Source organism: Mobula birostris, chromosome 21, assembly GCF_030028105.1.
Source record: "Mobula birostris isolate sMobBir1 chromosome 21, sMobBir1.hap1, whole genome shotgun sequence".
In the NCBI taxonomy this organism is placed as follows: Eukaryota; Metazoa; Chordata; class Chondrichthyes; order Myliobatiformes; family Myliobatidae; genus Mobula; species Mobula birostris.
In genome coordinates this window covers 58804404-58829008 of record NC_092390.1, presented here as the reverse complement: position 1 = coordinate 58829008, position 24605 = coordinate 58804404, and the positions used below count along the sequence as shown (strand labels likewise).

The window sequence follows — 24605 nt, the reverse complement described above, 5'->3', positions numbered from 1 at the left end:
TGACTTTGAATTGAAACCAGATTATCCATTGGCATTGCCTGCTTTTACCAAGATAAATCATGCTCCCTGTTATGTTCTTTTCTAGTTATTAACCATAATAATAATTAAAATAAGGCAAACCTCTGCACAATTTTTGAAGCAAGTTTTTAGCATATTAAGAAAACAGGGCAGCATTCTATATTAGCAACATCAAACGACTGCGAGATAAAAGAACAGTTTTGTGTGCGTGTGTCTGTGGGTGTGTCTGTCTGTGATTTCTATTTCCAATCCATTATTTGATGTTCATTAGTAAGTTCTGATATGGAGGGAAATTCTGTCAAGAAGTGTTCACATGCAATTAGATGAAGTAATTTGGCTGTTTCAGATTCTGGAACAAAATATGTAAATTCTGGCAACATTAATGGGGTAAGAGATACTCTGCACGTTCTGGTGGATGGAAAGGTTTCTTGGTTTCTTGTGTTTGCAGTGAACAGCACTCGAAGGAACAGTGCAGGATTGAGATGTAAGAAACAGATTTCCCAACAATTCACTTAAAGAGTTCAACATTGAGGTAAAGTCATAGAGCACCATAGCCTAGAAACAGGCCTTTCTGACCCATCTAATCCGTGCTGAACTGTTATTCTGCTAAATCCCATCGACCAGCACCTTGACCATAGCCCTCCCTACTCCTCCCATCCCATCCAAGTACTGAACCAAACTTCTCATAAATGTTAATCAAAACCACATCCACCAAACATATTAATTGAAATATTTCTAGAAGTTTAAAATTCACAGCCCATTAATAAGTCTGTACTGTAAATCATACTGCTGACTTTGTCTCAAGTACTTTGGATCTTTAAGCAAAAAGTATAACAGATTAACGAGACAAATTCATGAATCAGTTTGCACTATTCAGCTATATCAAGTGACCATTTATAAACTGCATTGTGAAGTGATTCAGACAACATCAGAGAAGAGACATCATCAGTTTATGTCCCAATGTATGAAGTCCAGGTGAGAGAGAGAGAGAGAAAAAATAACCGATAAATTCACAGAGATAGCAAGTGTTTTCCCTGAATCTTACAGTTTCCTACAGCTCAGTTTTAAATTATCACTCGAAAGAAAGACCTAAAAAGCAACTTAAATTTTACAATTCAACATTTCCCTGAAATACTAATGGAAAAATACAGCTTCATTTCTGCTTAAAGTACAGTTCTTTTGTCAGCATGGAAACAATGCAGGGGATCTGCTTCTTTTCACTGAACCGGGGGTCTTCAGACCAAGACTCAAAGTGCATGGCCACCATGTAGTTGACCCTGGTTAAAATTTGCATGATCTCAAAATCCTTTCCATATTCTCTGAATGCATTGCACAGAGCCTGCGCAAACCAAGAGCCCTTGCCCGGATTCCTCCACGAGTAGTATCCTGCAATGACAGATAGGCATCATTCTCAAAAATGCTTCATACAAAAGTACAATAGTGTGAATTTTATAGACAGACAATTAACGAAACTAGCTCTCAACTGGATGATTAGAAAATATTTAAAAATATACTCATTCTCTAGATAGTAGTACAAGTTAATAATTAAAAATTCAGGCTCCTGTACCACCTCACTAATGGTAGCAATGAGAAGAAGGCATGTCCTGGGTGATGGGGGTCCTTAATGATGGATGCTGCTTCTTTGGGGCTTCGCTCCTTGAAGATGTTCTGGATACTATGGAGACTAGTGCCCATGATGGAGCTGGCTAAGTTTGCAACTCTCTGCAGCTTTATTTCGATCCTGTGCAGTAGCCCCCCCACACCAGAGAGTGATGTAGGTTTGTACATTGGTTGTTCGCCAGTCTTCACCTCTGTGTAGTTTTTTGATTTTTTAGTATTTCTTTGTTCTACAATGAATGACTGCAAGAAAATGAATCCCAGGGTAGTTTTTGGTGATGCACATGCACTTTAATAATAAATTTACTTTGAATACCCCGACCTTAGCATCGGTAGTGTGGGGAATTCATCAATATAGTCCTGATGCTCATGGTTGACTTATGAACCTACAAATTGGGAGCAGAAGTCCATCAATTGTTCCCTCATATCTGGTCTGGTCTCTTTGCAACTTCAATATCACACTGTATACCTGTATCCCTTAAAATCAAGAATTGATCTTAGACCATAAGGTACAGGAGCAGAATTAGATAGATACAGTGCCTATAAAAAGTATTCACCCCTTCCAGAAGTGTTTTATTGTTTTACAACATTGAATCACAGTGAATTTAATTTGGCTTTTTTGGCACTGATCAACAGAAAAATACTTCTGTGTTAAAGAGAAAACATATCTACAAAGTGATCTAAATTAATTACAAATATAAAACACAAGATAACTGACTGCATAAATATTCACCCCCTTCAAGTCAGTATTTAGTAGATGCACCTTTGGCAGCAATTACAGACTTGAGTCTGTGTGGATAGGTCTCTATCAGATTTGCACATCTGGATACTGCAATTTTTCCCCATTCCTCTTTACAAAACTGCTCAAGCTCTGTCAGATTGCACAGGGTTCTTACGTGATCAGCCCTCTACAAGGCCAGCCACAAATTCTAAATTGGTTTGAGGTCTGGATTCTGACTTGGTCACACCAGGACATTAATTTTGTTGTTTTTAAGCCATTCCTGTGCAGCTTTGGCTTTATGCCTGGGGTCATTGTCTTGCTGGAAAACAAATCTTCTCCCAATTTGCAAAGCTCTTGCAGACTGCATTGGGTTTTCCTCCAGGATTTCCCTGTATTTTGCTGCATTCATTTTACACTCTACCTTCACAAGCCTTCCAGGACCTGCTGCAGTGAAGCATCCCCACAGCATGATGCAGCCACCACCATGCTTCATGGTAGAGATGGTGGGTTTTTGATAATGTGTGGTGTTGCGCCAAACATAGTGTTTAGTCTGATGGCAAAAAGCTCAATTTTGGTTTCATCAGACCATAGAACCTCCTTCCAGCTGACTTCAGAATCTCCCACAATGTCTAGCCAAGATTTCATGTGAGTTTTTTCAACAGTGGCTTTCTATTTGCTACTCTCCCATAAAGCTGTGACCGGTGAAGCACCTGGGCAACAGTTGTTGTACGTGCAGTCTCTCCCATCTCAGCCACTGAAGCTTGTAACTCCTCCAGAGTTGTCATAGGTCTCCTGGAGGCCTCCCTTACTAGTCCTCTTTTGGCACTGTCACTCAGTTTTTGAGGACGCCCTGCTCTAGTCAGATTTACAGTTGTGCCATATTCTTTCCATTTCTTGTTGATTGACTATTCTTGACCCACCTCCTGACCTGTGCATTTCAATAACCTTCTCACTGAGTTGCTTGGAGTGTTCTTTTACACAAAATACTCTGCAGATGCTGGGGTCAAAGCAACACTCACAACGCGCTGGAGGAACTCAGCAGGTCAGGCTGCATCCGTGGAAACGATCAGTCAATGTTTTGGGCCGGAACGTTGGTCCTGACGAAGAGTTCCGGCCCGAAACATTGACTGTTCGTTTCCACGGATGCTGGCGACCTGCTGAGTTCCTCCAGCGTGTTGTGAGTGTTGGAGTGTTCTTTTGTCTTCATGGTGTAGGTTTTTCTAGGTGTAGTCCTCACCAGCAGTTGGACCTTCCAGATACAGGTGTATTTTTACTACAATCAATTGAAACACCTTGACTGCACACGGTGATCTCCATTTAATTAGTTATGTGACTTCTAAAATGAAGTGATGATTTGGTGTGTCATACTAAAGGGGGTGGATACTTATGCAAATAATTATTTTGTGTTTTATATTTGTAATTAATTTAAATCATTTTGACATGAAAGAGTCTTTTTTCTGTTGATTAGTGTCAAAAAGCCAAATTAATTTCACCATGATTTAATGTTGCAAAGCAACAAAATATGAAAACTTCCAAGGGGGATAACTACTTTTTATAGGCACTGTAGATACATTATTGATCCCAAAGGATATTACAGTATCACAGTAGCATTACAAGTGCACAGATATACAAATATTAGAAGCTAAGTAAGAAAGAATAAAAAATAAGTTGCCTCAAACAGTCTAACAGGAGGGGGTCAACACCTCCCTGGCTATAGGTTGACTCATAGAGCTAATGGCCAAGGGTAAAAATGACCTCATATAACATTCCTTGGAGCAGCGCTATTGTCTTAGTCTATTACTAAAAGTGCTCCTCTATTCAGAGTGTGAGTAACATTGTCCGGATTTGCCAGGATTTTCCATAGGATCCCTTGTTCTACCACAGCCGCCAGTGTGTCCAGTTTGACTTCTCTAATGAAGCCAGCCTTTCTAATCAGTTTATTCAGCCTGTTGGCATCGCCTGTGTTGATGTCATTGCCCCAGCACACCACCGCACAGAAAATTGTACTGGCAACAGTTAGGCCATTTGGTCCATTCTTAATCTTTCATTCCCTAATCTTATCAAGAACCTAGCTAGATTTTTCTTAAAATTATTCAAAGATTCTTCTTCCATCAGCCTTTGGGCGAGGGAATTCCAAAAACTCACGACCCTCAAATACAAAAAAAAATTCGCCTCATCTCTGTCTTTAATGGGATCCACGCCATTGTTAAGCAGTGGTCCCTGGTCCTGTATTCTCTCACAAGAAGAAATATTCACAGCCATCCTGTCAAATTTTTTCAGGGCCTCTGTACTGGAGGGAGAAGAGTGGAGAATCCCCAGGGGTCTGTCTGCGTGGAGCATTTCAGTTACGAATAGAGACTGGGTAGAGGGTAGGATGTGTTTTCCTTGGAGTGGAGGCGGCAAGTTGTAGGGGAGGGAGGAAATGTGAGGGATATACAAAATTATAATAGGCATGAATATGAAAGACGGTAGGAAGCATTTTTCCATAGAATCAGTGTCCAAAACCAGTGGGCATAGATTTAGGATACAGAATTAAATTTCTAGAAGGGACCCAAGGAAGATTTACATCACCCAGCAGGTAGCTGGTATCTGGAAAGCCCAAATGGGTGTTGGAGGCAGGGACTTTCAGATGATTTAAGAAGCATTTCAGTTAAGCAATTGAATCACTAAGGCACAAGTGGCTACGTACCAACTGCTGGTGACTGGGATTAGTATAGATAGGTACTTGAAGGTCAAAGTTCAAAGTTCAAAGTAAATCTACTAACAAAGTACATATATGTCACCATATACAACCCAGAGATTCATTTTCTTGCAGTTATACTCAACAAATCTATGTTAGAATAGCAATCAATGAAAGGCTGCGCCAATCTGGGCGATCAACCGCTGTGCAAAAGGCAACAAACTGCAAATATAAAAAGAAAGAAAAAATAATAATACATAAATGAGCAATAAATATGAAGAACATGAGATGAAGAGTCCTTGAAAGTGAGGTTGTGGGAACATTTCAGTGATAGGGCAGGTTAAGCTGGTTACAAAGCCTGATGGCTGAGAGGTAATAACTGTTCCTGAACCTGGTGGTGCAAGTCAGTATGGACTACCGAGCTGTAGGGCCTAATTTTTGTGCTGCATGACTTTATCTTGTACATTTTAGCAAGTTCCCTCTCACAAACCCAGCCTGTACAATATTTCTTCACAAAATTGACTATGCATGGATATTGGGAGTGGCCAAAGCAGTACAGGTATTAACCTAGACTATTACTTAAAATCTAATGCATGATTAACTCGGTACATGCATTACCTGGTACAGTAGAATATGCATACAAGAAGTCAGCCTCTACTGGGATTTTATATCGAGGATTTGCATCCGTTTCTACTTCGCCAGCGGAACCTGAGTCCGTTTGTACTCCCTCATCAAATTCTGAACCTCTACAAGCCTGAAACAAGCCAAGAAAAGCAGCGTCCATAATAATTTTACATAGTAAATTATGTAATGTAATTGACATGAAACTTCATCATCATTATGTGCTGTGTTGCATGACGTGGATGATCATGGTCTCCGTGACCTAGATTGTTCTGGCAGATAAGTGGTTTGCTATTTGCTATTCTTCCGGGCAGTGTCTTTACAAGACAGGTGATCCCAGCCGTCTTCAATACTCTTCAGAGATTGTCTGCTTGGCATTAGTGGCTGCATAACCAGGACTTGTGATATGCACCTGCTGTTCACATGACCATCCGCCGTCTGTCCCATGACTTCATGTGACCCTGATCGGGGGTGGGTGGGGGGCTAAGCAGGTGCCACACCCGGCCCGAGGGTGACCTGCAGGCTAGCAGAGGGAAGGAGCGCTTTACACCTCCTTTGGTTGAGACATAGCTCCATCCTGTCAGAATGGGCTTCCAATTACATTGTACGAAGACTAACATACACATCCTAATAGGACTGAGAGTAGAAATCACCCACTTGCCAGCTCTAAAATATTCTGAAGTCAGCGAAACTAATTTTATTTGTTTATTTATTGAGATACAATGCGGAGCAGGCCCTTCCAGCCCTTCGAGCCACATCGCCCAGCAACCGCCTATTTAACCCAGGCCTAATCACGGATGATTTACAATGACTAATTAACCTAACTGGTACGTCTTTGAACTGTGGGAGGAAACCAGAGCACCGTGGGGAAACCCATGCAGTCACAGAGAGAACGCACAAACTCATAACAGGCAGTGGTGGGAAATAAGCTGGCTTGCAGCTAACCACTACAATACCATGCTGCCCTTTGCTTTAGAGGCAAAGCACACGTAGCACGCAAGAGAAAGAACTTCTAACCCCTAGTACTTCTGTTCAAATGCAGTTTTCTCCATGTCAAATTAGCATAATTGAGTAATTTTAAGTACAAATTACTTTCAGTAGAACTAAGGTTCTGGCAGCCTCTTCCTACAAGCCACTTGCACCAGGGGCAGTGGTAGAGGCAGATACATTAGGGACATATATGAGACCCTTAGGTAGGCACACGGATGATAGAAAAGTGGAGAGCTATGTGCAAGGGAAGGTTTAAATTGATCTTGGAGTAGGTTAAAAGATTGGCACGACATCATTGGCCAAAGGGTGTCTACTGTGCTGTACTGTTCTATGTTCTACATAAAGCTGGAAAGGTTCCCTTTCTAAATTCAGAACAATTGGGAGTTTTGGCTGTTCATCTTAGATCAACATTTAGTGTGTTCCAAAAACTACGCTGGATCTTTTGCGCACAAAGATATTGAAAGGATCTGTGATGTACTGTACTTAGGATTACCAATGAAATGACCACTGCATACCAATCCACCCATAGCGTACACTCAGAGGCCACTTTAGTAGATACACTGGCTTATTAACACAAGTACCTAATCAGCCAGTCATGTGGCAGCAACTCAGTGCATGCAGACAATGTCAAGAGGTTTAGGCATTGTTCAGACCAAATGTCAGAATGGGGAAGGAATGTGATCTAAGTGAATTGGACTGTGGAATGGTTGTTGGCACCAGACGGGGTGGCTCGAGTATCTCAGAAACTGCTGATCTCCTGGGGCTTTCATGAACAACAGTCTCTGGAGTTTACAGAGAATGGTAGGAAAAGCAAAAAAATCCAGTGTGCGGCAGTTCTGTGGGCAAAAACACCTTGTTAATCGGGGAGACCAGAGGAGAATGGCCGGACTGGCTCAAGCTGACAGGAAGGTGACAGTAATTCAAATAACCACGTGCTACAACAGAGGTGTGCAGAACAGCATCTCTGAATGAACGACACATTGAACCTTCAAGTGGATGGGCCACAGCAGGGAAGACCACGAACATACATTATGTGGCCACTGAGGGTAGTTCAGTATGGTTTTTTTAAAACACACACCCAGTTACAGTTCTATATTGAGTTAATTATTAGTACTATGGTTTGAAAATCATACTGTATTATTTGCGATTAAACCAGATTCCAATTGAATTAATCAAGTACTATCAAGTTATAACTCAAGTAGTTTCTATTTTGAAATTAAAACAAATTTATTTTCTATAATGTCACCCAATTGACAGCAAATTTACTGATCTAGGGCTTACAGATGACTTTAAGTGTAAGTTCTGGGTAAGAGGCCAAGATATAAAGTAGGTACAATGTGTGCCAGAGTCTCTATCATGCCCCAGACAATATATCCTTTGAAAGTCAAATTAAATTACTCTGTGACTATGATGTACGTACTGGAATAAGTGGATGACAGAGTGGAAATACGTCTCTACCAAAGGAGGTGTAAGGTGCTCCTTCCCCCCACTAGCCTGCAGGTCACCCTTAGGCAGGGTGCTGACGTGGCACACAATGATGATGATGACTGGAATGTGAATGCTTTTAAAGATTTGTGTACTGTTTCAGAGAAGGTAAGAATAGCTCCATCCTTTCTCCACACTCTTGAGCAATACTCCCTCATTTTGCCAGAAACACAATGAAATATTTGTTCAGGAGCAGACATTCCTCTAGACAGTTACACTATTACTATAAAGGAAGCTATCTTCTGTCCAGATGATTCAATTGTTATTTTCACATTACCAGATGTAAAACAAACATTTTAATTGAATTTAGCAGTTTTCAAAACTCCTAATTTTAAAATGCACTCAGAACTTACGAGTTCATTTGCACTGTACAGGTTGGCAAAATATATCAACTGTCTGATTTTAATAACTGCAGTCCCGTACAGTTAGTTTGCTTCATCATCATCATACGCCATGTCGTGTGACATCATCATATGACGTGGGTGATCATGGTCTTTCCATGACCATGATTGTTCTTGGGAAATGTCTTTACAGAAGTGGTTTGCCATTGCCTTCTTCTGGGCAGTGTCTTTACAAGCCATTATCAATACTCTTCAGAGATTGTCTGCCTGGTGTCAGTGGTCGCATAACCAGGACTTCTGAGATGCACCAGCTGCTCCCATGGCTTCCTGTGACCCTGATCGGGGGGCTTAGCAGGTACCACACCCTGCCCAAGGATGACCTGCAGGCTGGCAGAGGGAAGGAGCGCCTTACGCCTCTTTTGGTAGAGATGCATCTCCACCCCGCCACCCAATGATTTTGATTTCATTGCTGGATATCAAGAGACAGTGATCAAAATAAAAACCGAAACCAGCCTCCAATTACTGTAAATACCCTTCCAAAATGGTTCTCTATTGATAGAATCTTAGAATTCTTCCTTCTGTCTTTTATTAACCTCAAAGCACCTTGCAGCACTTGCAGGGACACTTATAGGCCCTGTGGAAGTTTTAGTGAATGCTGGTGAATGCCGGATTCATCTTTGCTCTAATCTGTAAATGGGAAATTCCAATTCCTTTTCTGCACTACAGGAAGAATTCAATCTCCTTCCGGTAAACAATTTTCCCCCTCTCTTTTCCTCTATTCCCCACTCTGACCTTTTACCTCCCTTCCTCCTATGGTCCACACTCCTCTCCTATCAGATTCCTTCCTCTCTAGCCCTTTACTTTCCCACCCACCTGGCTTCAACTATCACCTTCTAGCTAGCTTCCTTCCCCTCCCCCCACCTTTTTAGACTTGTATCTTCCCCTTTCCTTTTCAGTCCTGAAGAAGGGTCTCGGTCCAAAACGTCAACTGTTTATTCATTTCCATAAATACTGCCTGACCTGCCGAGTTCCTCCAGCATTTTGTGTGTGTTGCTTTGGATTTCCAGCATCTGCAGACGTTTTTGTGCTTATAGTATACCATACACCATTCCTACCACAGTAACAGACAATTTAAACACATTCACTCAATAAATGAGTAAGGTCTTTTTGCAATGAAGCTTATGGACATTAGTGTTACCTGAATGAAGAAGAGTTTTGGTTTCCCTACGAGGGTCTTGCACACATCACCTCGAAAGAGAGAAGTGAGGGTCTTGATGGGCATTGGTCCATCGGTGCCGTAGATCTTCCCTTCATCGCCGTGGCTCAAAAGGATACAGGCAAAACATGCATTGTTGCTGTGGTTTTCCTGAGAAACTACAGATGCAACATATTTAGCTCCAAAAGTCAGGCACTCCAGAAGATGCTTTTTCTTTGGATAACCAAGTACCATTTTTCATACTGATCAGCATAAAATTAAATAGATCGTGTGGAATTAAAGGAGAAAAACAATCATATTATTGGCCCTGCTTTCCACATTGGACATGTCAGCATCATTACATCCCAAATGCTACACTATCTGATTACCTTTCTCAACAATCAATACTAAGGACAACTGCTACCCTTTAAAAGTCCATCACAGACCACTTGCGGAAAAAGATTAGCTTATTGGTATCATAATTATTATACGGTTCCTTAAGGTTGTTATAGTCAGGGGAGGTAGTGGGTAACCTCCCAGTACATATTAAATATGCTTAATGGTGTGTACCTCAAATCAAATAGCCTCTGATATTCAACTTCTCCACTTTTACGTGTGGCTTAGCTACTAAACGCAGTGGAACCGTTTCTAGTTACTGGCTCCTTAAAACCAGTCTTTTCAGGCAAATGGGGCTTGTTGGCCATTGTTGGCAGCTCATCCAGGAGAAAAAAAACTCTGATCTCAAACCTCCACTGCCTCGCGGCTATAGCCACTCATAGTCGAAGCTGGAGTCCCTAAGGCAGTCATACATTTACTCACCATCCTGCAGCACTGTTCTCATCTGAGAACAAGTCTGGTCGTTTAAAACAATAACGTGGAAACCCAAAGAGCTAAAACACTTGAATAGATTTCCAGCGTCAATGTCGGTGCCGTTACGTACGTTCATTTCTAGAAAACACAACACATATGACTAGAATAGCTTAAGTTTTCAGAGTGCAAGATAACAAAGCTGAAAGTAATTTTATTATCAAAGTACATATATATCACCATATACTCTACAATCCAGAGATTCATTTCCTTGTGGGCATACTCAACAAATCTATAAATGAATAATAACCATAATTGAATCAATGAAAGACTGCACCAACTTGGGCTTTCAACCGGCATGCAAAAGATGACAAACTATGCAAATATAAAAAGGAAGAAATAATAATAAATAAGTAAGCAATAAATATCAAGAACATGAGATGAACAGTCTTTGGAAGTGAGTCTGTAGGTTGTAGAAATATTTCAGTGATGGGGCAATAACTTACAATGGATAATCTATATTATAATAATTATGTTATTTAATAAATAACTTACAAGGTGGCTATGCTATGTTGCCACTGAAATGTGTGACAACACTTGTGGGATGACCCCTGCACACTCTCAATGTATTGGTTGCTAACACCGCACTTCACGCTATGTTTCAATGTACTCTTGAAAATAAATTCATATCTTCGATCTTGAACTCCAAAAATTATTGTGATTACAAGTATGATTGATACTAACCTTTGATCTTCAAGGAAGTGAAGTCTATGAATTTCAGTATAGCTTAAGCAGCCATTATTTGGAGATAGAATACTTGAGATAGGACCATTCAAAATAAGTTCATTACATTCAAAGAAGTGTTCACTACACTCAAAGAAAATATAGTTTATAAAGCTACTGGACAGTTTGACAGCATGGTCCTTGTAAAGGTTATGAAGATTCTTTTTATGATTTTACTTTACTGGAAGCATTGCGGGTCAAGGAGTTTCAGTTGTTTGTTTGGTCATGGTTTCTATTATGGGTAACTTAAACACAAACTTGAAATCTATCCAGAAGAATGAACACAAACAAACAAACAGACACACACACACACACACACACACACACACACACACACACACACACAAAATGCTGGCAGAACTCAGCAGGTCACACAGCATCCATGGAAATGAATAAAAGTCAACTTTTCGGGCCGACACCCTTCTTCAGGACTGAAAAGGAAGGAGGAAGAAGAAGGTGGAGAGAGGGGGAGGAGGACAAGTTAGAAAGCGATCAGTGGAACCAGGTGGGTGGAGGAGAGGGGGATGAAGTAAGAAGTTAGGAGGTAATAGGTGGAAAAAGTAAAGGGGTAGAGAAGAATGAATCTGATAGGAGAGGAGTGTGGATCATGGGAGAAAGAGAAGGAAGAAGGGCACCAGGGGGAGGTGATAGGCAGGTGAGGAGAAGAGATAAGAGGCTAGAGTGGGGAAATGAAGAGGAGAAATGACCGGAAGCTGGAGAAGTTACATTTACCAACCTTATTGTTATTTCTAAGTTATGCATGTTCTGGTTTTTCCTACTTATTCAACACAGTCCTGGGTTTGTGGGACCCTGGGATGTGTACATTTTGCAAGGCATAGAAATATACAACATAGAGACAGGCTCTTTGGCTGAACTTGCTCATGCCAATGAAATGTCATGTTGAACTCGTCCCATTTGGCCCACATCTCTCTAAACTTGTCCTAACTGTGAACTTGTCCAGATATTTAACATGGCATTTGTTCTTGCCTCTGGTGATGGCTCACCACCCTCTGGGTGAAAAACCAGTCCTTCAGATACCCTTTAAATTTTTCCCATCTCACCTTCAACCCATGCCTTCTAGTTTTAGGCTCCCCCACCCTGTGTAACAAAAAACGTGACCATCCACCATTAGAATTGTTTTCTACAGAGAGGCAGGAAAGGTTGAAACCAGCTTCACGCACACACACACCCCTGTGGGTTTATTTACCTATTCTGTAACTTGCAATGATCTTTGAACTTGTAATATGAACATTATGTAGATTAAAAATGATGACATTAAAAAAGCTGGCATACAAACAAAATCTCATTTACATAGCCGGAAAATAAATTTATAATTATTTGACTAATACTTGACGTGACCAATTTTTCTGCTCTTAACAAATGGGGATTTATTTTCTCATTTCCATTTCCAGAAGCCAATGATTGGAAACAGTGAATAACAGGAATACTACACCTCTTATCTACAAGATAAAGTTCCAGTGCAATATCCCAGTGGAAGGTTCCTCCACCGTTCATGCTGCCCTGACTTGCATCTTCTCCATTTCCTGAACATTAGCACTCACCCCACCTTCCTGCTGCCCTATCAGTGATAGAGTTCCTCTTGACCTTACCTGCCACCCCATGAACCCCCACATCATCCTCTACAACTTCTGCCATCTCCAAAGTGATCCTACCACCAAACATATCCTTACCTCACCCTCTCTCTCCACTTTCCACTGGGATCGCTTCCTCCATGGCTTCCTTGTCCATTCATCCCTCCCGGCACTTATCCCTGTAAGTGGCCAAAGTGCTACAGCATCTCGCTCACCTTCATTCAGGGCCCCAAAAAGTCCTTCCAGGTGAGGCAACAATTCACTGGCCAACCTGCTGGGGTTATCTATTGTGTCTGGTGCTTTCGATGCGGCCTCTCTACATTGGTGAGCCCTTTTGTAAATTGGGGGACTGCTTCATCGAGCACTTCTGCTCTATCCATCAAAACCAGAACTTCCTGGTGGCCAGACATTTTAATTCTGATCCCCATTCCGACTTGTTGGTCCACGGCCTTCTCTTGTGCCAAGATGAGGCCACCCTCAGGCTGGCCTCCACCTTCCCTTTTTCCTATGCTCATCTCTCCTCTCCTATCCTTCTTCTCCAGCCCTTTATCTTCCCTACTCACCTGGCTTCACCTATCACCTTGTAGTTGTCCTCCTTCTCCTCCCCCCATCTTTTTATTCTGGCGTCTTCCCCCTTCTTTTCCAGTCCTGAAGATGGGTCTCTGCCTGAAATGTCAACTGTTTACCCATTTCCATAGATGCTGCCTGACCTGCTGAGTTCCTCCAGTATTTCGTGTGCGTTGCTAATGTAAGTACCAGGTACATGCATAACTCCATTTCACTATCCTGTTACTTTGCCTAGTGAGGCATTTAGACTTTGCTTGTACCCTCTTCACTAACTGGATGGCTCCTTTAGTCAAGTTTCATTTTCCTGGCATCAGGCGTTTTGGAGAAGAAATTGAGAGGATTTTCTTGTGGGAAACCTCACCACACAAGGTGATGCTATGATTTAGGCCACACAGTCAAGCCTGGATATTATGCCTCGCCTTGCCTTAATTGGCTACCAAGTTACAAGACTCTATTTAAAAGACATACAGAATCATATTACCTCAAGTTTCAATGCCAATATTTTCAAGACCCAATTTGCTGTCTTTTCTCCATATCTCTGAACAAAATAGTAAACCCTCTTTTCGAATTAAACCAAACCAACTTGAATGCAATTTCTGGGTCAGAAAGTTCTATACTTCTAACTGCCACACCACTCTATATTTTCTGAACTACTTTGGGAGAGAATCACATTTGAGAACAAAGTTCTATTTTTTTTTTACATCTGCACAAACCAACCACTGCTCCGAGCAGGAAATTTTTACGTGGCCTGAAAACTGCACGACACTTTATATGTTTTTTTATATATATAATAAGTATTCTATGAATATTTAGAATTTAGAAAAAACACTTTGATTTTATTTATTAATTCTGGTATAATGAAATACAGTACAACAAAGATAATCTTCCACATTTTGTAAATGTGTTCACGTCTGTCCTTATTACAAATCCTCTGTCTATTAACGCTGTCCAGATTAATTTCGCATCCAGATGAAAGTTACATCTTAATCCTCATTAGATCACCCAAATGTTCCACTTCTAGTCTGTTCCTGGATTTAATTATTGTTACAATTTGTAACAGAGTTGTAACTTGAAACACTGACAACGTAAATACGCTGAAGCTCTGAAATGTTTCAAAGTAAAGGCTGTGGTATATTTATTATTTAGAACATTTATGGATTCTATTCATTAACACATAATTCATTTGTTAGTCATGTGCCGTGCCGTATGACGTAGGCGATCATGGTCTTTCCATATGGTCTTGGCATATTTTTCCTACAGAAGAGGTTTGCCATTGCCTTCTCCTGGGCAGTGACTTTACAAGATGGGTGACCTCAGCCATTATCAATACTCTTCAAAGGCTTTACACCTCCTTTGGTACAGACATAGCTCCATCCTGCCACCCAACATGTAATTATTAACAGGGTATTTCACAATTACATTAACATAATTCCAAAAATTACATTAGCATAATTTGAAATTATATGATCATTACACAATAGCTGTGCTGCAATAAAAGCTACGTGCATGGGAGGATTTCAGTTACTGCACAGCCCAGCTTAGAGGGAAGAGTGTTTGGGAGAGGGTCAGTTCTCAATTATTTTATGCTCTATATTTCTGAAAGGTAAGGATGAAAAATTAAGTTTGGAGTCTTTCATTCTGATATAGATAAGGATAGGTATGGCCCTTGTGGGCACATTTTAAATTGGAGTAGGGCAAATTACAAGGGCATTAGGCAGGAACTAAAAAGCGTTAATTGGGAACACCTTTTTGGGTCCCAGTTTATATTAGGGAAGTCGACCACAACCCTTTTATTTTTACACATTACCTCAATCTGATTGCATATCTGTTCCTCAGTGTCCCAGTGGTTCTCAGGGGTGAGGGGTGGGCTGTAGTACAATCCCACCAGTGTGATCGCACCTTTCCTATTCCTGAATTCTACCCAAATGGACTCAGTGTCCGACCTCTTCATTATGTCTCCCGAGTGTATCAGAAGTGTACTCTATTAAACCTGATTAGTAGTGCAGCTCCCCACTCCCCCTCTATCTTTTCTAAAACTGCAAAAACTTGGTACATTAATCACCCATTCCCGTCCCTCTCTCAACCAAGTTACAGTAATGGCGGCAACATCGTAGTTCCATGTAGTGATCCATGCTCTAAGTTCATCACCCTTACCCATAATAGTCCTAGCATTAAAACATACACACTTAACATTCCAACCCATCATACCTGTTATTTCAATTTTGCTTTTCAATACTTTTCCTGACATCTATATTCTGGTCCGATCTTTCCCTTACTGACCTGTGGCTCCGGTACCCAGTCCCCTGCATAACTAGTTTAAACTCTCCCAAGTAGTACCAGCAAACCTCCTGGCCAGGATATTGGTTTCCCTCCAGTTCAGGTGCAACCCGTCCCTCTTGTATAGGTCACTCCTTCCCCAGAAAAGATTCCAATGCTCCAAGAATTTGAAACTCTGTCTCCTGAACCATCTCTACAGCCTCTCATTCATCTGAGCTATCACCCCACTCCCCATTTAAACCAAAATCTAAAACTTCAGGAATATGCTTTATATGTGTTAGACCAGGCCAGATTATCCAGTAGTGATACTGACTCTGTTTTTCTCCATCAGCACAATCTGATTTGACGGGCACGACCTGCTGCCCCACATTTTGCAGCTTCCAGATTACTTTGTCTATGTCAGGCGTTCCCAATCTGGGGTCCATTGATTCTTCGGTTAATGGTAGGGGTCCAGGGCATAAAAAAGGTTGGGAACCTCTGGTCTAATTTTATATCCCTCAAGAACAAAGGATCATGTAACAGTTAGTCTGGCAGGGAGGGAGATGGAGAGAGGGAGGGAGGGAGATGGAGAGAGGGAGGGAGAGGGATGGAAGGAGGGAGATGGAGAGTGGGAGGGAGGGAGATGGAGAGAGGGAGGGAGAGAGATGGAGAGTGGGAGGGAGAGGGATGGAGAGAGGGAGATGGAGAGTGGGAGGGAGGGAGATGGAGAGAGGGAGGGAGAGGGATGGAAGGAGGGAGATGGAGAGTGGGAGGGAGGGAGATGGAGAGAGGGAGGGAGAGAGATGGAGAGTGGGAGGGAGAGGGATGGAGAGAGGGAGGGAGATGGAGAGAAGGAGGGAGGGAGATGGAGAGAGGGAGGGAGAGGGATGGAGAGAGGGAGGGAGGGAGATGGAGAGAGGGAGGGAGAGGGATGGAGAGAGGGAGGGAGGGAGATGGAGAGAGGGAGGGAGAGGGATGGAGAGAGGGAGGGAGGGAGATGGAGAGAGGGAGGGAGAGAGATGGAGAGTGGGAGGGAGAGGGATGGAGAGAGGGAGGGAGATGGAGAGAGGGAGGGAGAGGGATGGAGAGAGGGAGGGAGGGAGATGGAGAGAGGGAGGGAGGGAGATGGAGAGAGGGAGGGAGAGGGATGGAGAGAGGGAGGGAGGGAGATGGAGAGAGGGAGGGAGAGGGATGGAGAGAGGGCAGAAGAGGGAGGCAGAGGGATGGAGAGATAAATAAATAGATAACTTTGCTTACCAAATTCAGTTAATGCAACTTAGCAATCTCTCAAAACACAGTGAAATGTTACAAAAGTAATACCATACCTGTTACATCATCAAAATGCTTATTATTAATAATAATGCATTTTCCTAGTGTTTTGTAGTTCATGTCGTACAGATGTGTGGGTGCAACAATCCGTGTGTGACGATCAGCTATTTCAGGATCCTGCCGTTGTTCATCTTTTGTTTTTTTCTTGCTGTATGGAAAATAGAGAAAATCCATGAGGAGAAATCACACTAACATGCTGTTTGTCCAGCCCCTCTTCGTACTAATTGACCTTGTTGTGATTGAGATATTTAGCTGCTATGATGCAGATACATTTAGCCTGGCCCATTTGAATGTTCCGCTTCACCACATCATGAGGCTGGTTAATTGCACTTCAGAATGCTTGCCCCATTTGCTCTACTTATCAGTTTCTTTAGGGAAAGGCCAGGGTAAAAAAAAGAAGAAAATTAACTGGCATAACTCCTACACCAAAAGATTGATTTGATTTTTGTTTATGTGAAATTACAGAGATGAGGAGGAATTTCTTTAGCCAGAGGGTGGTGAATCTGTGGAATTCGTTGCCACAGATGGATGTGGAGACCAAGCCATTGGGTATATTCAAAACAGAATTGGGTAGGTTCTTGATTAGTCAGAATGTCCAAGGTTAAAGGGAGAAGCAGGAGAATGGGCTTGTGAGGAAAGTATAAATCAGCCATGATTGAATGGTGGAGCAAACCCAATGAGCCAAACTGCCCAATTTTTCTGCTCCTATGTCTTATGGTCTGCATTAATCATGAGCTTATCACCTGATTCGCTTGCCAATTGCATTGAGGGAAATAATGGCAAGAGAATCCAGTGTGCCCTAATATTAGGGGTGGAGGTGCTGTGGAAGGGCGGAAGGACAATGGCAATCCGAGTTCTTGGACATAAACGGCAAACTTTAGAAGCGTCTATATTCAAAGTGTTCAGAATGTCCAGTACTCTGGTCTCAGTGGGGTTGTGCTGCTGAAAGAGTTTGGGGATCATAGCCATAGTCATAGTCATACTTTATTGATCCCAAGGGAAATTGGGTTTCGTTACAGTTGCACCATAAATAGTAATAAAACCATAAATAACTGAATAGTAATATGTAAATTATGCCAGGAAATAAGTCCAGGACCAGCCCATTGGGAAGAGTTGTAAAGTTTGATGGCCACAGGCAGGAATGACTTCCTATGACGCTCAGTGTTGCAACTCAGTGGAATGAGTCTCTGGCTGAATGTACTCCTGTGTCCACCCAGTACATTATGTAGTGGATGGGAGACATTGTCCAAGATGGCATGCAACTTAGACAGCATCCTCTTTTCAGACACCACCGTGAGAGAGTCCAGTTCCATCCCCACAACATCACTGGCCTTACGAATGAGTTTGTTGATTCTGTTGGTGTCTGCTACCCTCAGCCTGCTGCCCCAGCACACAACAGCAAACATGATAGCACTGACCACCACAGACTCGTAGAGCATCCTCAGCATCGTCCCACAGATGTTAAAGGACCTCAGTCTCCTCAGGAAATAGAGACGGCTCTGACCCTTCTTGTAGACAGCCTCAGTGTTCTTTGACCAGTCCAGTTTATTGTCAATTCGTTTTCCCAGGTATTTGTAATCCTCCACCATGTCCACACTGACCCCCTGGATGGAAACAAGGGTCACCGGTGGCTTAGCTCTCTTCAGGTCTACCACCAGCTCCTTAGTCTTTTTCACATTAAGCTGCAGATAATTCTGCTCACACCATGTGACAAAGTTTCCTACCGTAGCCCTGTACTCAGCCTCATCTCCCTTACTGATGCATCCAACTATGGCAGAGTCATCAGAAAACTTCTGAAGATGACAAGACTCTGTGCAGTAGTTGAAGTCCGAGGTGTAAATGGTGAAGAGAAAGGGAGACAAAACAGTCCCCTGTGGAGCCCCAGTGCTGCTGATCACTCTGTCGGACACACAGTGTTGCAAGCACACGTACTGTGGTCTGCCAGTCAGGTAATCAATAATCCATGACACCAGGGAAGCATCCACCTGCATCGCTGTCAGCTTCTCCCCCAGCAGAGCAGGGCGGATGGTGTTGAACGCACTGGAGAAGTCAAAAGACATGACCCTCACAGCGCTCGCAGTGAGAGGCATCAGAACCTAAGAATACTTGGGTGAAGAACAAATGCTGGGAGATCTACAGAGATTAATACTGGAGATGTGTTAAATCATAGGACAGTGCATTTGTAAATGAAAGTCCCTTTATATCCTTCAAAACCCTTAGAATGGTACTTTTCCATGCATTTGGTACCTGCCCCTGCACAACGTCCTTGTCTTCCTGTGGGAGAAAAAACATGCTTTTTCCTGACAGCATCACAATAGATGTAGGTGAAGGAGGAAGTGATCCATTCCAATACTCTGCTGGAAAGAGTCTGGGATTGCCGTCCAAGTTTCTATGTACTGTTACAGAGGAATGTTGGACAGGGAACGACATTAGGAGCCCAAGGTTAAAGGAGTCCTGATGGTGAATCTTGACCCGAAACGTCGATTATCCTCTCACTGCTTGACCCACTGAGTTGCACCAGCAGTCTGTTTTGTGCTCCAGATCCCAGCATCTGCAGTCTTGCATGTCTCCAAGGGTAAAGCATGGCCCAATGTTACATGGTCCAGTTCTCAGAGTGAGGCAAGGCAACCCAGAAATGGTCCATTATCAGTCATGATAATGCAAAGCAAACACAATATGAACTTCAAGTAGTAAGTTCCTTGGAAGTATTTCCTACATTTCCAGATGTTGCCAGGTGTATAATGTCCAATAACATTGGACAACAAAGATTTTGCTTCCTGAATACTTTTGGGAATATCTTATGGATTTTGGGCTGCTGATCGTGAAAATCACCATGAAGTTTCCTTATCATGCACTGTTTTAAAAAATGCCTATTTTTTTTAAAATATAGAAAAATATATTTGAATTATGAATTCATAATTCAAGTCAATTAAAATGTTGCCCACAATGTAGGCTGAAAAGTTTTCTATCTTGTCCAGGCATGCCTAGGCAAGCATAGGTAGAGTGGATACTACATAGCAGGACAGGTTTTAAAAAGGCTATAACTTTCCGTGAAGAATTTTAATATTTGAGTTACTGTAAATGTTTTACAGAACAACTGATACCAAGATGAAGAAAGGTACTTTTCTTCCACAAATCAAACAGATCATCAGTGATAGGCAATTTGACAAATTTTTAGTGGGGTGGAGAAAAATGCATGGAAGGCATTCAAGAATGTGGTTGAAAGTTTTCTCGGCAGCTACAGAGCACCTGTACAAACTATGTGCAGCTGTTTGACAACATGCTTCAAGCATATAAAACCATGAAGTGCAACATGTCACTAAAGATTCTTTTTCTGCATTCCCATTTAGACTTCTTCCCTGCAAATCTTGGTGCTCTCAGTGACGAGCATGGTGAAAGGTTTCACCAGGACGATGTGGTCATAGAGAAATGATATCAGGGCAACTGGAATCCATCAATGCTGGCTGATTATTGTTGGACACTTAAGCGAGAAGCCTCAGACACTGTGCAAATGAAAATCATCAACAAAGCATTTTTAGCTGAGTTGAACTATTGCAAAGCATCAGCAGTGTTATGCAATTAAAAGCAATATATTAATAAAAGTTATTGTCTTGTTTCTCCAAATTTCTACATGATACAAGTAGTTTGAAATTATATTTGTGTTTGGCTTCAAGCGGTCTATCATAAACAAAAAACAATTCTGAGGAAGTGATAGTTTCGAAAAACAGGTTGTCTAGTGTTATTGGACATGGTTAGAAGTGTTTCTGATTCCTGGTTACTCCTTTGTTCATTGCTATTTTGTGATTTTGATCAGTGCAGACTGGCTCTGTGGCTTGTAGTCACTGAACAACACAGCACTAAACTGAACTGAACTGAACTGAACATTCCCAAACTGCTTCAAGGATTCTGTGTGCTTTTCGCTTGTTTTTTGCCATTTTCTCGATTTGTTCATATTTGCGTGTTGAGTGTTTGAGGCTTTCCTTCAACGGGTTCCGTGGTGTTTCTCTGTTCTGTAACTGTCTGTGCGAAGATAAATCTCAGGTTTGTATACTGCATACATTGATAATAAATGTACTTTTGACTTTGAATTATTAGGTCAAAGAGCTTGTGTGAAACAAATAGCAGAATTTTTTTAAAAAATGTGATTCAATTTTTCAGTATTCGGGCAATGATAAAAAAGACCGTATTTACTGTTTGTCCCTAACTGTCTTTGAGAATGAGGCAGTGAGCCACCTGCCTACATTGCTGCAGTCCCACAATGCTGTTGGTTAGAAGGTTCCAGAATATACACCCAGTGATGATAAAGAGTAGGTGACACATTGGTAAGTTAGGGATGGCTTGTAACTTAGATTACACAAAGAAACAGAGCAGTGTAATACTGTGGCCTCAGAGGAAAGAGACCAAGATGAAAGCTCTTAAATTTTATCATCTGTTCCAGGAAACCTGCTATGATCAATTTCCACTCCAATATTGGACAGTCGACTAGGTTGATAATTTGTCTTGATTTCTCCTGATGTAGTCCGATGTGGAACAATAACAGAGCTTTCCAGAAATATTACTGTATTGGAAAAAGTCCAAATTAATCTTCTCTTAAGTGACCTTATTCCAAAGTAAGAACATAAAAGTGGAATTACTGATGAGGAAAAACTTGACATTTCATATTTTTTCATTTTGAAATAGTCACTCCCCACATGGAACAAGGAAGAAATTTCTCCTCCCCAGTCCTAAGTTAATGGCTGTAACATTCTGTTTTTTTTTTTATTTTTAAGACCACAAAGCAATACCAGAGGGGATAACTTCACTCAACATCAGGGGCTCACCCCTTTTTTATGGCATGGAGCCTTACCATTAATGAAGGGGTCTGTGGACCCCAGCTTGGGCACCCCCGACCTAGATGTTCCCAGAATCTATGGACTCACTTTCAAGGACTCTTCATCTCACGTTCTCGATATTTTTTGCATTTTTCTTTTTTATTTACACAGTCTGCTGTCTAGTGCTCGCTGGCTGTTTGGCCATCCAGTTAGATGCAGTCTTTCACTGGTTCTATTTAATTGCTTAGATTTACTGTGTATGCCTGTAAGAAAATGAATCTCAGGGTTGTGTCTGGTGACTCATATGTACTTTGATAAAAGATTTACTTTGGACTCTTGAGTGCCATTCAGTTAAATCACGCCGTGCATAAGCCTTTCACTGTATCACATGACAAAAATAAACCAATACAAACACAAGGGGGTTGTGAGGAAAATTATACATAAAAAAAACTCCTGATCTCGAATTTGCTGCCTCAAGACGATGGCGGAAACAGAATCAAAAAGGGATCTGAAGAGGCAGATAAAAGACTGATTTGCAGTACAATAGGGAAGGAGCAGGGAAGTGGGGCGAGATGGATTGTGGTGTATATTCGGCATGGACTGGGTAGGCTGAATAAAATCCTTCTGCATTTTAGCAACTCTGGCATTCTTTGCTTCCATGGGAACTAAGTAATAATTCCTTGCAGCCTTTTCCAAGGTCGTTCTATGAATCGAGAGCAAGTAAAGCGGTCCAGCTCTTTTTGACATACAGAAATCTGAGATGAAAATGTGGAAAATGAGGTCCTGATGAAGGGTCTCGGCCTGAAACGCCGACTGTACCTCTTCCTAGAGATGCAGCCTGGCCTGCTGCGTTCACCAGCAACTTTGATGTGTGTTGCTTGAATTTCCAGCATCTGCAGATTTCCTCGTGTTTGAAAATGTGGAATGTTTTGCCAAGAGGCAGGAGAGTGTATAACTGTGAGTGTATAGTCCAGTTGTTTAGGATTAGGATGAAAGGATAACTTCATTCAACACTTGCCCCATCATTGAAATGTTCGCACTTTCTTCATCTCATATTCTCAATATTTACTGCAATTTATTTATGTTTGCATTTGCAACTTGCTGTCTTCTGCACTCTGGTTGAACGCCCTAGTCGGGCGGTCTTTCACTGATTCTGTTATAGTTACTATTCTATAGATTTGTTGAGTATGCCCATAAGAAAATGAATCTCAGGGTTGTATATGGTGATGTATATGCATGTACATTGAACTTTGAGAAATCTCTTTAGTTACAGGACTGAGTTTTGTACCACAGAGCCCAGAGAATGCTCAATTCCAGAGTGTATTCAAGGCTGATGTATACTGGACACTGTGGGGTGATTCAGGGCAGGCTTAACGAGCTGTATGACTTCCTCATGGTATTATGTTTCCAGACAAAGCATTGTTTAGAACAGTTCCCAGTAAAGCAATGCATTCCTTATTCCTCCACTTCCAAGCTCTCTTCAGGGATCTATAAATATACACACACCATGATCCTCCAAGTGCTCGATAAATGTTTTACATGACAGAAAATCATGGATTCCGACTGCAGTGGTTCAAGAGAGCCTCAGTATCAGCTTGGGGTAGCAATTACAGAAAGGGATTCCCATGTCCAGTATATAAATAAGGGGAATGAAAAATATTCCTGTTCATCACATTGGACACTGTTATATCCATATAACAATTACAGCATGGAAACAGGCCATCTCGGCCCTTCTAGTCCATGCCGAACTCTTACTCTCGCCTAGTCCCACCGAACTGCACTCAGCCCATAACCCTCCATTCCTTTCCTGTCCATATATCTATCCAATTTAACTTTAAATGACAACATTGAACCTGCCTCAACCACTTCTGCTGGAAGCTTGTTCCACACAGCTACCACTCTCTGAGTAAAGAAGTTCCCCCTCGTGTTACCCCTAAACTTTTGCCCCTTAACTCTCAACTCATGTCCTCTTGTTTGAATCCCCCCCAACTCTCAATGGAAAAAGCCTATCCACGTCAACTCTATCTATCCCCCTCATAATTTTAAATACCTCTATCAAGTCCCTCCTCAACCTTCTACGCTCTAAAGAATAAAGACCTAACTTGTTCAACCTTTATGGAGCACTTTAGTCACAGAGAACAGCCACTTCATCTTCACATGACATCTGTTTCAATGGATTTTCAGGAAAACTATGAGCAATGGGTTCTCGGAATGGCCATGTGGCCTGGTGTTTCGATATCTCCAGGTGCAGTCTGGAAGAAGTGCGCCTTCGATGAGACCCGGTCCTTTGCTGATGTCACCGATAGAAGCGTCATGGGAAACTAAAACTTCGAGACAGCAGGCAGCATGTTTGCTAATCGCTAGCCGCTGTTGGAAGAAAACCTTTGCACTCGAGCAATCCTCTCTCTTCCGATGGTGAGTGAGAGCCTGTCGGTCCTTGTGTTGGGGAGCTCAGAGAAGCGACTCAATAGACAATAGACAATAGGTGCAGGAGTAGGCCATTTGGCCTTTCGAGCCAGCACCGCCATTCACTGTGATCATGGCTGATCATCCACAATCAGTATCCAGTTCCTGCCTTATCCCCATAACCTTTGATTCCGCTTTCTTTAAGAGCTCTATCCATCTCTTTCTTGAAAGCATCCAGAGACTTGGCCTCCATAGCCTTCTGGGGCAGAGCATTCCATATATCCATCACTCTCTGGGTGAAAAAGTATTTCCTCAACTCCGTTCTAAATGGCCTACCCCTTATTCTTACACTGTGGCCTCTGGTTCTGGACTCACCCATCAGCAGG

The 24605-nt window shown here is 42.0% G+C and overlaps 1 protein-coding gene across 1 annotated transcript in view; it reads right to left on the bottom strand.

Moving 5' to 3' along the window:
- Window positions 1-896: 896 nt before the first annotated feature.
- The window catches only part of casp7 (caspase 7, apoptosis-related cysteine peptidase), a 64706-nt gene continuing 40997 nt past the window's right edge, over window positions 897-24605 (bottom strand). The window contains exons 3-7 of the mRNA XM_072239572.1: window positions 16999-17150; window positions 10488-10616; window positions 9672-9847; window positions 5655-5790; window positions 897-1404 (exon numbers count right to left, since the gene is read on the bottom strand). Coding sequence (XP_072095673.1) covers window positions 1172-1404; window positions 5655-5790; window positions 9672-9847; window positions 10488-10616; window positions 16999-17150 — 826 coding nt within the window. The 3' untranslated portion in view covers window positions 897-1171. The remainder of the gene's footprint in view (window positions 1405-5654; window positions 5791-9671; window positions 9848-10487; window positions 10617-16998; window positions 17151-24605) is intronic.